The sequence below is a fragment of the Cetorhinus maximus genome, chromosome 12, assembly GCF_964194155.1.
Source record: "Cetorhinus maximus chromosome 12, sCetMax3.hap1.1, whole genome shotgun sequence".
Taxonomy (NCBI): Eukaryota; Metazoa; Chordata; class Chondrichthyes; order Lamniformes; family Cetorhinidae; genus Cetorhinus; species Cetorhinus maximus.
In genome coordinates, this window is record NC_135890.1 from 30,456,884 (window position 1) to 30,471,045 (window position 14,162).

Consider the following 14,162-nt stretch of genomic DNA (forward strand, 5'->3'; position numbering starts at 1 on the left):
CCCTCTCTTCTTCGCAATCGTGCCATGGGATCTTCAATGTCCACCTTAGAATGCAGACGAGGCTTCTCATTTGAAAAACAGGTCCCCTAACATAGCAGCACTGCCTCAGTACCGCACTGGAGTGTCAGCCTAGATTTTTGTGATCCAGTTTCTAGTGTGGGTCTTGAGATGCTTGGCTGACAGCAGAACTCACAAAGCCAGGGGGGAAGAGAACAAAAAAGCTGAGAGTTACAGTTTTAGTTGGACTTTAAATTAGAATTGTTTGATATAAATAATTTAATTATTTCTTTAGTAGTGTCTTCATAAGTTGAAGTCAGACTGGTCCTTTGAAGGATAAGGCCATAGTCCATTATCAATGTTGAATTGCACTTTAAAGATTTATGCATTTTTATTGGATATTTTCCAACTTTATAAAAAAAATGATCATTGGCCTGTTTCTAAACCTCTCTTCAGTTTACAACTGAGAGCAATACCTCATCATATCACCATTTCCATAGCCTGGTCACGCTATACTCTGCTCAGTCAAGTTTCACGCGGATTCAATATATCAAAAGAGTCGAAGCCATTTTTATTTTTAAAAATGTCTTTAGAGTTGAAGATGTTTATAACATATTCTGAAAGTCAAAGAAGTAATAAATCTTAATCTTTTCACTTTTCATTAATTGTTTTCTGAAATATAAACAGCAGTGACATACTTGTGTTATTCCAATATTCCTGCTCTGGAACATGTTAATGAACATGTTTTCACACAAGCAAGTCAACAGTAGTTTACCACACTCTCAGACACCTCCTAATAATCAGAATATTTAAATAATGGCCATAAATTTGCCTTACTTCTTGTGATTTATGCACAGTATCTGTTATGTCACTAACTATCTTATCATCCAGTTGATTAGTTCATTACATTTCTCTTCAGGTATAAATTATTCAGGCCAATCAAGTTCTACACGTTAAGGATAAAAATGGCATGTTAGAATTCTCATACTTCCAAACACAACTTTCACCATGTCATAATTAAATCAGGGAATAAATGAGTAAAATCATAAATAAATCTGATGCTACCACACGCTGACTGGAAGCAAGAGAAATATAACAGAGGCAACTGGGTCAAGATTCTCCCCTTGGATTATGGCATATTTATGTTGAACACTCATCCTCCCACACAAGCAATCGGATCCTAACCCTCACATAATTGTGGGACTTCTGAGGCTTTCTCAGATTATACGCAAATCAATTTTGTTATGCAATATTTCAAGTTAGGCAAAGAATCTGCTTTTGTAAAAGGAATAGCAATACCATATTCCCTCAGCCTAATCCCATTACAATCAATCACCATCATATGCTTTTAAACCATTATATAAGATGGTGCCTGTAGTTCTAGCAGATTATGCTAGACTCCCGGATCAACAACCTTACTTTTAAGTACCAGATTTGACAATCATTCAAATTCAATGCCCTACAATGGGCCACCAACACTGAATTGCCAGGATTTCACTGTGGAATAACATTGAGTCAGTGGAGGAGGGTGTCTTAGCAGGGCTAGACCTGCAGAAGTTTGTGTCTTATTCAGTTGTGACTGATCGGCACTGAAATGCCAACTTGGGAAGTCTGTGATCAACCTCAAGCTGTCTTCTTCCCTATAGGAATGAGCACAGCGCTTGACTAACTGGAAGCTAACTCAGGGGACATAAGCCACTGAGGTATAGTACAGCTGGGCAACTTTCTCTCCAACAGTAAATAACCAGAAAGCAATAATTGAACATCTTTCTACTTGGTGTGCAATTTCAAAGATGGGAATAAATGGCAAAGGATTTTGAATTTGGGATTCTGGGATTGTCAATATTTTCAGATCAGAAAATCTATGTAATGTGAGTAATAATTATGATTGCCTAAGGTAGAAATTTGCCTGAAGGCAGCTAAAAATAAAGATATACACTTTCCATTTAGGGATCTCACAATATAGTAACACACCAATAGATCAGGATACACAAATCTTTGATAACCCTACCATCCGTTTATCCCTATCATGATAACCATAAACAAAACTAGCTCTAAGAATCATAAACAGGTGCCCGTATAATTCATTTTACAGACCATAACACATTGTTTTGACCTTAATAAAAGCAGCTACAATATTGGGGCTTGGTATCAACAACAAGCACTCCCAGATTTAACAGGCCATGGTTTGGCTGTGGGCTAATATTACCTGTATTTTGCACCAACAATGAAGGTAAAATTGTGCTGTGCCCGACAGCTAATATCTATGGGGTTTCAGTAATTTTCCATATTTTAGCATTAATGTAGCACTCACTAGTTTTTGTGCTTGGCCCGAATATTCCTGGTTGATACTATTTATATTATTAAGATCAATGCCAGGATTCTCCTCTTTAAGGTGAAGTTCTGGCAAGGCAGGATTTTCACCACCTCCCACCCTACTCACCCCTCAGGATGTGTCCCAGTTTGACCCATCGCCCTGGATCAAGGTACCATCCAATAGGCATGAGGTGCTCCTAGTGCAATTCCTGCCACAAAGGCAATTCCCACCAGTATGAGGGCAGAACTCTCAGCAGTGCTGCAGCACAGATGCTGTTGTTGAATCAGAAAAGTAGGCAGGAGACCTTAAAGGACAAACGAACCCTAAAGATCAGACCATCTGTCCCACTGAAGGACTCATTCAAGATCAAAACCTTCAACATGTCAAGGTGTGTCTGAGGCTGACTGCAGGGGGAACAGGAGGCCAGTCTTTCAGTAGCAGTTTGCTGGGAAATATGCTTTACATGTATAATAACTATAGAGTGAAGGTGATATTCAATTCCTCCAAGCAAAATATATCCCAATGAGGAAGAAAGATGGTAAGAGGGGGTAAAAGCATCCATGGCTAAGCAAGGAAGTTAAAGATAACTTAAAGGCAAAACCTAAGGCATACCAAATTGCAAAGGTCAGTGGCAGGCTGGAAGATTGGGGAACTTTTAAAGATCAACAAAGGGTTACTAAAAAAATAATAAAAAGAGCAAAGGTAAATTATGAAAGAAAACTAGCACAAAATGTAAAAACTGATAGCAAAAGCTTCTACGAGTATATAAAAGGAAAGAGAGTAGCTAAAGTGAATGTTGGTCCATTGGAGGACGAGACTGGGGAGTTAATAGTGGGGAACGCAGAAATGGCAGAGACGCTTAATCAATACTTTAGCTCAGTTTTCACAGTGGAGGACCCTAGTACCACCCCAAAAGTAACAGGTAGTGCAGAGGATATAGAGGAGGAACTTAGAACAATCACCATCACTAGAGAAAAAGTACTGAGCAAACTATTGGGATTAAAGGGTGACAAGTCTCCAGGACCTGATGGCCCACATCCCAGGGTCTTAAAGGAAGTGGCAGCGGAGACAGTGGATGCATTGGCTGTAATATTCCAAAATTCCCTGGATTCTGGAAAGGTTCCAGTGGATTGGAAAAATGGTAATATAACGCCCTTATTCAAAAAGGAGGGGAGGCAGAAAGTAGGAAACTATAGACCAGTTAGTTTAACGTCTGTTGTTGGGAAATTGTTGGAATCCGTTATTAAGGAAGTAGTAATGGGGCATTTGGAAAGTCAAAATGCAATCCATCAGAACCAGCATGGTTTTAGGAAGAATAAATCATGTTTGACTAATTTGCTAGAGTTCTTTGAAGATGTGACAAGCAAAGTGGATAGTGTAGATGTAGTATATCTGGACTTGCAGAAGGCCTTTGATAAGGTGCCGCACAAAAGATTAATACACAAGATAAGATCACATGGAGTTAAGGGTAATATATTAGCTTGGATAGAGGATTGATTAACCAACAGAAAGCAGAGAGTCGGGATAAACGGGTCTTTTTCTGGATGGCAAGCTGTAACTAGTGGGGTGCCACAGGGTTCGGTCCTTGGGCCCTAACTATTTACAATCTATATTAATGACTTGGATTCAGGGATAGAAGGTACTATAGCTAAATTTGCAGATGACACCAAAATAGGTGGGAAAGTAAGTTGCAATGAAGAAATAAGAAATTTACAAATGGATATGGACAGGTTAGGTGAATGGGCCAAAATTTGGCAGATGGAGTTATGCGTGGATAAGTGTGAGGTTATCCATTTTGGTCGGAAGAATGAAAAGGCGACTTATTATTTAAATGGAGAGAAACTTCAGAATGCTTCACTGCAGAGGGATCTGGGTGTCCTCGTGCATGAATCGCTGAAAGCTAGTATGCAGGTACAGCAGGTAATAAGGAAGGCAAATGGAATTTTGGCATTTATTGCTAAAGGAATAGAGTATAAAAATAGGGAAGTGTTGTTGCAACTGTACAAGGCATTGGTGATACCGCACCTGGAGTACTGTGCACAGTTTTGGTCCCCTTACTTGAGGAAGGATGTAGTTGCACTGGAGGCAGTTCAGAGAAGGTTCACTAGATTGATTCCAGAGATGCGGGGCTTGTCTTATGAGGAGAGATTGAGCAGTTTAGGTCTATACTCGCTAGGGTTTAGAAGAATGAGCGAGATCTAATTGAGGTATATAAGGTGCTAAAGGGGATAGACAAAGTAGACGTGGAGCGGATGTTTCCCCTTCTGGGGCATTCTAGAATGAGAGGCCATAGTTTTAGGCTAAGGGTTGGTAGATTTAAATCAGAGATGAGGAGGAATTACTTTTCTCAAAGGGTCGTGAATCTGTGGAATTCACTACCTCAGAGTGCAGCAGGATGCTAAATAAATTTAAGGAGGAGATAGACAGATTTTTAATTAATAATGGGTTGAAAGGTTATGGGGAGAGGTCGGGAAATTGGAGTTGAGGCCGAAATGAGATCAGCCATGATCTTAATGAATGGGGGGGCAGGCTTGAGGGGCTGAATTGCCTACTCCTGCTCCTAGTTCTTATGTTCTTATGATACATTCTTAAACTGCTACTGTATTGTCAAATAGCTAGGGCTGTAATACACGCAGTGAAATTATTCCCTAATTTTAAAGCTGCATTTTCCAGCACTGGGTTCTTTGGCTCTCACATTCAGCTACCACAGCAAGGTGAGTTTCGTCTAAAGCCAGTCAGGCTGCTAGAGCAAGAGTGTTATATTCCAATTTAGTGCCAGGTCCACCCATTCAAATTGTAGTTTGGCTGAAAAGGTGAAGGCAGTCCAGAACACTGTGCTGCTGTCCCACCTCAATTGCATGAGGATGTTCACAGGCCTTTTTTGGAAATTCAGTCTCAGGATATTGGAGTCATGGCCAGTATTTATTATCCAACATTGGTTCCCCTGAGAAGCTGATGGAGAGAAATCTGCCTGAACCACTGCTGGTTGGAAAAAGTACTTGAATGGCTGTAAAGTGCTTTGAGACATCCAGTGGTAGTGAAAAGCACTATATAAATGCAAGTCTTTCTTTCTAGTGATTTGATACAATTGAGTGGCTTGCTACACCACTTCCAAGAGCATTTGAGTCAACCATATTTGTGTTGGATTAGAGTTACATATAAATCAGCCTGGATCAGGATGGCAGGTTTCCAAACAGAAAAGACATTAGTGAACCAGTTGACAGCTTCATATTACTTTTACTGATAATAGATTTTATTTTAAACTGAATTCTCAAACTACCATGGTAGGATTTGAACTAGCGTTAGTCCACTATCAAAACCACCACACTGCTGTACTGTCGGGGAAGGTGAATTTTTGAAACAATATCCAAAAAGAGGGAAGAAATTTCTTCCTTAGCAAAAAGGGCAAAGTGGTCCTTGTGTCAAATTTTATTGTTACTATTAAGATAATGCAAGTTAAACTAGTGCCAGTTCACTGTGAGACACGTCAGCTTCTCACTGTACGCCAACAATCCCTTAAGGAAGTACAGGAAAAGAAAAGCCCATTCGACCTTCAGAGCCACTCCCTCCACAGTTCACGCAGAATTTTCCCTGTCAGACCTATTCCCCAACTTCATGGAATGAAGGAAATAATGATGGAAAATAAATACACACAAACCGTCCATGGGCAGAATTTTTCGCTCAGTGTGGGGACGCGCGCCCGACCCACTCAAGTGTGAAATAGCGCATGATGACATCAGGCAAGCGTCCCGACGTCATCGCGCACTGGCGTGATGTTTCGATCAGCAGGCGCACGCGAGTGTCGGAAGCGCACCCGTCAACAATTAAGGCCATTAAAGTTGTAATTAACCGAGATTTTTTTTGTTGCCCGTCCAACATCACGGCTGGCAGGCAGGCAGGCGCACGTATTGGCCAGGCGGCCTTTGCATTTTTCAGGAAACCTCATCCATGGGCGGGATGAGGTTTCCGCTATTAAATTTTTAAAAATAAAAAGGTATGGACAGAATTTTCATCTTGTACATGCCCAGGTGACTGATTCAGATGAGTGGGCATTTTTTTCCGGAATTTAATATCTTTTTTTATTGCATTTAATTTCTTCAGCTCCCTGAGGCAGCTCTCTGCCTTCAGGGAGCGTTCATTCCGCGCTGCCCCGGGCCCGCGCTGACTTCAGCCCTCGCCCTCCTCCTGCCCCCCACCCCGGCAGCGCTGAGCTTCTCAGTGCGCGCTTCACGTTGGCTTGCCGTTAATTGGCCAGCCAGCGTGAAATCGCAGTCAGTGCAATCGTAGTCGGGGGTCCGTTCCCCGGCCGCTCCCAGGCCCGCCAATCGCGGGCGTCCACCGAACTAAAAATCCTGCCCCTTGTCTCACAAGGACAATCAGTGCTTTGGAATTAGCACCAATTTGCCCATATTTACAGAAGAACATCGGTGTCCCGTCACCTCACCATAACTCCCTGCTTCTATCTGATGCTGCTGCCACTGCAGGAGATGTAGCTCTGCTGTACACTGGTGAGGAACTCTCATTGCACTTTCAACCCAGAGTAGCAGGGGTATTAAGTCGGAGCTAGGATTGGCTGTAAAAAGGGAAGGGAATAATTGGCAGCGTGAGTTCGTAGGAATGGGGCAAAGATGGTCACTGTGAAGTGAGCGAGAGAAGGAGAAAAGTGCCAGTTTATTCAGTGGTGGTGGCGGGGAGAGAGAGGGCTGGCATTGGAGGGCGTTGATATTGTCAACATGAAGTAGAAGAGAGGGTGAAAGAGAAAAGTCTTGGTTGGAGCACTGGGAAGAAAGGAAGAACTGAGTCAATGTGAACTAAGGGGTGGGGAAGGAGAGTGCCTGCTGGAATTGAGAGCAGGAAAGAATTTCAGTATGAACTGAAGAGGTAGAGAATAAAGGTGCCAGCAAAATCACTGAGCTGCAGCAACGAAGAGGAGTGCTAGAATCAACTGGGGAGGTAAGTGTTGGTGTAAAATAAGGACTGGGGTGAGAGGTGGGGGTAAGAATGCCAGTGTGAGCAGTAAAGGGGGGAAAATTGTCAGCATCAATAGGAAGGGATGGGTGGAAGAATGGCAGCATGAACTGCAGAAGGAGAGAGAGATAGCAATATTGGCATGGATAGAGAGTGAAGAAGTGAAGAGTGCTCTGTGAACAGGGAGAGGCAGAGAGGAAGAGTATTTCAGTGTTACTGGGACAACATATAAACAACCTTCAACTTATCATCACTAGTAATGGTGAGTACCAGTACATATCGACCGTAGCCTTCAAATCCCCTGCAAGAAACAAAGGGAAAATGGCCACAGCTTTTACTTTAAGCTTCCACTATACATATTTCCAGTTAAAATTTCATCCAGCCTCTGTCCTACTGCACGTTCTGTACAATGACATCATATGTCTATATAATTCTGAGTTGTCTGTCTTCATGAAGCTGCTGGCCAGTTTTTGATACTTTTCTAGTCTGGCATATGGAAGACCTCTATGAAAGTGAAAGTCACTGGCCATCAAATGTTATAAAACTAATCTGTGTGATACCAATCGAACCTTACAACTAAATTCTTCAACCCTAGCCAGTGGCATTCGACTGACAACATCGTCATGGTTCCAGCAGTCCACAAACAATATTTAAAACAGAATTACCTGGAAAAACTCAGCAGGTCTGGCAGCATCGGCGGAGAAGAAATCAGTTAACGTTTCGAGCCTTCATGGCCCTTCGGCAGAACTGAAGCATACGGGCGAATCGGCCAGGCGGCCTTTGCATTTTTCATCAGGCCTCAACCAAGGCCGGGATGAAATTTCCATGATGAAATAAAATAAAAATAAATACCTGTGGACAGCATTTTTATCAGCTACATTTTCTTCTAACTATGCTTCAGTTCTGCCGAAGGGCCATGAAGGCTCGAAACGTTAACTGATTTCTTCTCCGCCGATGCTGCCAGACCTGCTGAGTTTTTCCAGGTAATTCTGTTTTTGATTTGGATTTCCAGCATCTGCAGTAGCTTTTAGCTTTTTGTTTTTATCACAAACAATATTTGATCATTTATGTTTACCTATGTGCCCATAGCCATCAATTATATTCTTAAACAAATATTTATTCAGCTATTTACTTTTAAGGAAGAGCTTTTACTCCAACCACATTCCACATATCCAGTACTCTACTGGAAGGAAGTATTTTATTCTCTTGTCTTACATGAGAATAGTTCCTCATACTCCTGACTCTATCCCTATGACCAATAAGTTGGAGGTTGGGGCATCAGCACAGATGCAGTCACCTATTAGCATTCTGTAATGATATAATGACACCTCACAGAATTGCAGAATTGTTATGGTACAGAAAGAGGCCATTTGGCCCATCGTGATGGCACTGGCTCTCTGAGTATTTTAACTTAGTGCCAATCTTCTGCCTTTTCCCCGTAACCCTGCACATTGTTTCTATTTAAATAATCATCCAATGCCCTCTTGAATGCCTCAATTGAACCTGCCTCCACCACACTTCCAAGCAGTGCATTCCAAACCCTAACAAGTTTTTTCTCACCTCACATTTGCTTCTTTTGTAAAACACTTTAAAACTGTGCCCTCTGGTTTTCAATCCGTTTACGAGCAGGAACAGTTCCTCCCTATCTACTCTGTCCAGACCCTTCATGATTTTGAATACTTCTATCAAGTCTACTCTTAGCCTTCTCCTCTCCAAGGAAAACAGTCCCATCTTCTCCAATCTTTCCTCATAAAGTGTCTCATACCTGGAACCATTATCGTAAACCTCTTCTGCGTTCTCTCCAATGCGTTCACATCCTTCCTATAGTGTGGCACCCAGAATTGTACACAATACTCCAGCTGAGGTCCAAGCAGTGTCTTTAAGTTCATCAAAACCTCCCTGCTCTTATACTCTATGCCCCTGCCGATTCTGTCCCTCTTGCTATTACAGTACTCATTCTATTGGCTTTATCTGTCAGAACCATAATGTTATTTTACATTATTATTTATGTTGTTATATCTTCAGGGTAACATTCTTTACTCAAATATACATTGTCTTATTCTAATAGAAACTGTAAAGCACAGATGGATGTGGCTGCTCAGTGGGATTGAACCTGACTAACTAAAATCCAACAAACATTTTTCTTCTCAATGTGGAAATTTGTTTCAGAATTAGTTGTTCCAATCTAAAAATAAAATTGAATAAAATTCTAAGGTACTGTGCCCTCAGTTCTATCAGTATATACTATGCTGCTGCCCTGGAGCAGCTACCTATATGATAATGAACAACTGTTCTGTCCTCTACCTGCAGCAACAACAATTTGACTTAAACAGCATCTTGAACATGACAAAGTGACCCAAGGCACTTCACAGAAGCGTTGTCAAACAAATTTTACTCTGAGCCACAAAGGAGGTATTCAGTAGCCAAAAGCTTATTCAAAGAGGTGGATTTTAAGGAGTTTTCTAATGGAGGAAAGAGAGATAGAGAAGCAAAGAGATTTAAGGAGTGAATTCCTTCTCTTGGGACCTAGGCAGGTGAAGGTATGGCCACCAATGTTGAAGTGAAAAAATTGGAAATGTGCTAGAGATCAGAATTAGAGGAGTGTAGATACCTTGGAGAGTTGCAAGGCTGAGATCTGAAAATAGTTTTGTTTTTAAGTCTTTCAGCAATTTTTGTTTTTAATAATTTCAATGGTAAATGTATTTGGGCAGTTCCTTAGCAGCAGTGCTACACAACCCCTAAGAGTTGCCTTCTTTAATGTTACAAAAAGTTAAAAACAATTTATGACCAATATTATGTAAATAAAGCTTGAAGTAAATTATTTGGTCAAGTTTCCAACTTCGAAATTGCTATGCATAACATTTATTCTTTTCAAAAATGCCTACTTGCCATAGTTTCATCTTCCACCTGTTTAAATCACACTCCTTCTAATTTAAAGTCTGTGTCTTTAAATACTGATACTGCTAATAATTTATAAATAACAATCAATAGTGTTATTCTGGTTTACCTTTTAATTAATGATGTATCTTCAATCCACAAATTCCTATCTCTGATGCATTACAGCCCCCTAGGTTGTTGCATTGAAACAATGTGGGTTGCAAATTTTGTTTAAAATATGGCATAAAAAGAAACGGGAACATTCACCTTTAATGTAGGTACAAACTTATTTCACATATATAATGGACTCAGAAGCTTCCCTGCTGTAGTGCTTAAGGGTTAACACTGGTGCACAGACAGCGCCATTGATTGCTGGGACCAGCTGATGACTTCTGTACTTCTATATTTAGGCAACTCAGAGATGGCAGGAGAACTCATTCCTGAAATACAGATCTGAACACTTGTGCTAGCTAACGGGTTTAAAAATATACCACTGCAAATTAGCAGGGACAGAATGATGGCCCCATTCCTACAAGCAGTAGTAATATATGACATCTGTGGTTAACTACAAACACACTCTTTGCATTCACACCAACAAAGTTAATACAATTTCATGTGGAAACAACCAACCGAGCCTTCTCTAAATAATATGCCAAATACTGTGCTGAGATAACTTAAGCACTGCATGTGGCCAGCAGCTGTCACTGAAGGCTTCCTTTAACATGTAACCTTAACTCTTCAAATACTTGTTCAAGGAAAATACTTTTTTCGAATTATGGGAGAGAAGTTGGTCTTTTTTGACCCTTCTTTTGGACAAAAAATATGCATCGGGATTTCTTTCACCTGATGCCTTCCTGTTCATATGCCAACCTGTGCCAAATCGGAAATCGGCAACTTTCAAGTCTCCAGGGTTCTCACCTGAAACAGGCGTTAGGTGCCATGAATATACAAAATAAGCTCTCAACCCCGGTTTTAGGACCCTACTTCAAATGCATTACCATTTGAGCAGTCATGACCGCATATGCCCCACTTAGTTACACTGACTTTACAGCAGAAGAGCCAGCAGCCTTTAAAGGGATTTCTGGATGCCAGCCAAGAAAAGTAAACAGTTTTGTTCAGTTTCATTTCTGAGGGCAGAAGTTATTGACATGTTATTTTATTCTTTGGTCTTCCTACACCAAATCTATACCATTAATGGTCAAGAGGGAGCATAAGGCAACTTGCTCACCGGGCCTTTGTCTGTGCTGCTGACAAGATAAATTCTCAAACCAAAGGCTGAATCAACAAGCACTGCTCTCACACACCTCCTAGTGGTTCCCTGCTAGACTCCAAGTAGCAGAAACCAAAGAACAGGTCACCATCCATCCCTGTGAACCTGTTATGGAGGCAGAGTAACTTTTTAAGTTTAAATTTTAAAAATTGAAGAAAAGCTATACACAAATCTGCTCCTGCTGAATTAAATGGGACAATTAAAATGGAATTAATATAAATCCTTGATATGCAAATGCCTATCTTTATACCACATCCAGCAATAATATAACACAGGGATTTGCCATTGGCTTCTGTGCACTTCAAGCAGAAACCGGCAGGCTGCCTTTATGGCTCTGGAGTACAAAATGTTATGCTCTGCATAAGCAACATCATAGTAAGTGGGCCCTGGTTCACCATTCTAATCCAAACATTTAGCATAGGAGCCATTGTTTGCACAAATTACATAATTCAACAGCAAACCTCGTAGTAAAATCCAGGCTCTTGCAGTGCAGCACGAGATTTATTCTTTTTTTAAAAAATGACCTGCTGGAACTGTCAAATACTGTTTGGGGGCGGGGGTTGGAATGTCACACTCCAGACTAGACTGTGTCTGAGGTTGTAGTGCAAAACCAGCATGGTCCTGCTACGTACCGTGACATTCAAACATAAACATGCTCCACTTCAAGAGCAACTGTTTCTGCTGCTTCCTCACCCCAAGGGTTAACTGCATTACTCTGATGAACTAAACACAGTGTTAAAGGAGCCTTTTTTCTGGGAGTGGAGGGGAGAAGGAACCTTTTTTCTGGGAGCGGAGGGGAGAAGGAGGAATAACAGTTCATTGTCATCACTGTCTCAGACTCCATTAACAACGTTGTAAATCTTATATTCTACCCCAACCCCTCCCTTCCCAAAAGGGAAATCGATTGTGTGTCGAAAACCTGAAGAATTCCTATAATTTTGGCTAAGGATGTCATTCTGGACCTGAGTCTCCTGTTACATTCCTGTTGGCAAACCTGGTTCTTCTTGGGGTGGGCGTGGGGGCGGGGCTGGCCTGGGCGGGGGAGAGGCTGTAAATGCTATTCTCGCCACGTTAACATCACATGCAAGTGACGCAACAATGCATTTCAACGTGGTTTACATAATTGTACCTTGTGTTTATAAACAAAGGGAAAATGTGTCAAACACTTCTTAATATAAGACCTTTAATACCTACTGTGCATCACCGAGAGCTGACAGGATCAGTCCCGGTGACAGCAGCCAAGACGAACCATCCTGTGCAATCCCCATTAAATACATACTTCTTTCTTAACTTTGGCAACAAGTTTCTTTAGACAACATGATTGTTCAAATTCTTAAGAGACAGTACAGCAATTCTCCAATAAAACATGGCAGCTCATTCTGAATCACATCCTGCCATCGTTTTAGTATAAATATCTGCTTACAGACAACGTTAAACTTTTGGAGGTCTGTTTTTTATTGTTGTTCAATAGAAGCTTGAAAGACAAATGTATATATATACATATACATACATATAAACACAGAGACACAACCAAAGGAAGAGCGTTTAACTGCGTTAACACTTCTCTAAATCTCCAAGCCAGATCGCAAATGCATCAGAAGATTTTTTTCTCTCTCTACACGTTCTTTTATCACTGAGATGCGCCGTGAGATACAGTAAAGCTCTATTATAACACTTCCCATTGGCAAGCAAAGCGGCCACAGTCAGAGAGAGACACTGAGCACTGCACAAACAGTTACAACAAGGACAAGCAGCAAACTGGTTTATTGTTACTTACTCGTTAGCTTGAGGAAAGCTTTCTTGCGATGTACAAGATAGCATCAGGCACAACTGTATAACTGCTATTAGACTGACTGAGCTCCTGCAAGCAGCCATCTTCCACCGTGAATATATTTCACAAAACAAAGTGGGAGGGAAAATAAATAAATCCAAAAAAATAAAGAAATCTGTCCAAAGTTAATGTCAGGGGGATCAGATCAGGGGGAGGGGGGAAGGGGGAGAGGTTCCAAGAATAGGTTCACAACAGCAACAAATTCTAATAATCCCAAACTATAACATTAGCAGCTGATCTGAAGAGCCGCCATCAGCCCGGGTTCCATCTCCAAACAGCTTAGTTTTGTTTTTTTTTTGTTTTTTTTTCTTTTTCGTGTGTTGGGATTTATCCTGGAATTGTGCCAACTGCTGGTAATCGCCACTGTCCTGGACTCTCAGCCCCCTCCTCCAACCGCCCTGTGAAACCACTTTCATCAATCCCCTTCGATCCCCCGCGATCCCGGACTAGTTTCCATACAAGGAATACCAGGAATAACACACACACTCGGTCTCCTCACGGGGAGCCAGCGGCTGATCGCCTGTCACAGAAACATCGCAGTCAAACCCTGGTTTATATCGACGCCGTTAAAGCGAGGTGCTGCGTGTTGAGGTGACGCTTTTAAAACATTCACAAGGCGGGTTCTCTACTTGCGCTGTGACTTTCTCATTAGAAAATCGTTTTAGGAAAAGAAGAAAAAAAGACTCATAATTACAGTCTATAGATCAAAATGTGTAGCCCACCACTATATTCTCCAAATTTCAACGTTGGAGAGTGCTTTGGACCTTGAAACCAGCTGTTCTGTTATTATATAAGGTTACTGGAAATAATATGAAAGCTACATTGCAGTAGTTCATTTTTTGACATGGCTAACTTTCAGTTTGCACTGTGTAGCTACAGAGTGCACGAAAATAAAACCCTTT

At 41.3% G+C, this 14,162-nt stretch overlaps 1 protein-coding gene across 2 annotated transcripts in view; it reads right to left on the reverse strand.

Moving 5' to 3' along the window:
- The window catches only part of LOC144687340 (voltage-dependent calcium channel subunit alpha-2/delta-1-like), a 693,974-nt gene extending 680,172 nt beyond the window's left edge, over positions 1–13,802 (reverse strand). For both annotated transcript variants that reach the window (XM_078553326.1, XM_078553325.1), the window contains exon 1: positions 13,207–13,802. In XM_078553326.1, the coding sequence (XP_078409452.1) occupies positions 13,207–13,304 (98 nt within the window). In that variant the 5' untranslated portion in view covers positions 13,305–13,802. The remainder of the gene's footprint in view (positions 1–13,206) is intronic.
- Positions 13,803–14,162: the final 360 nt, after the last annotated feature.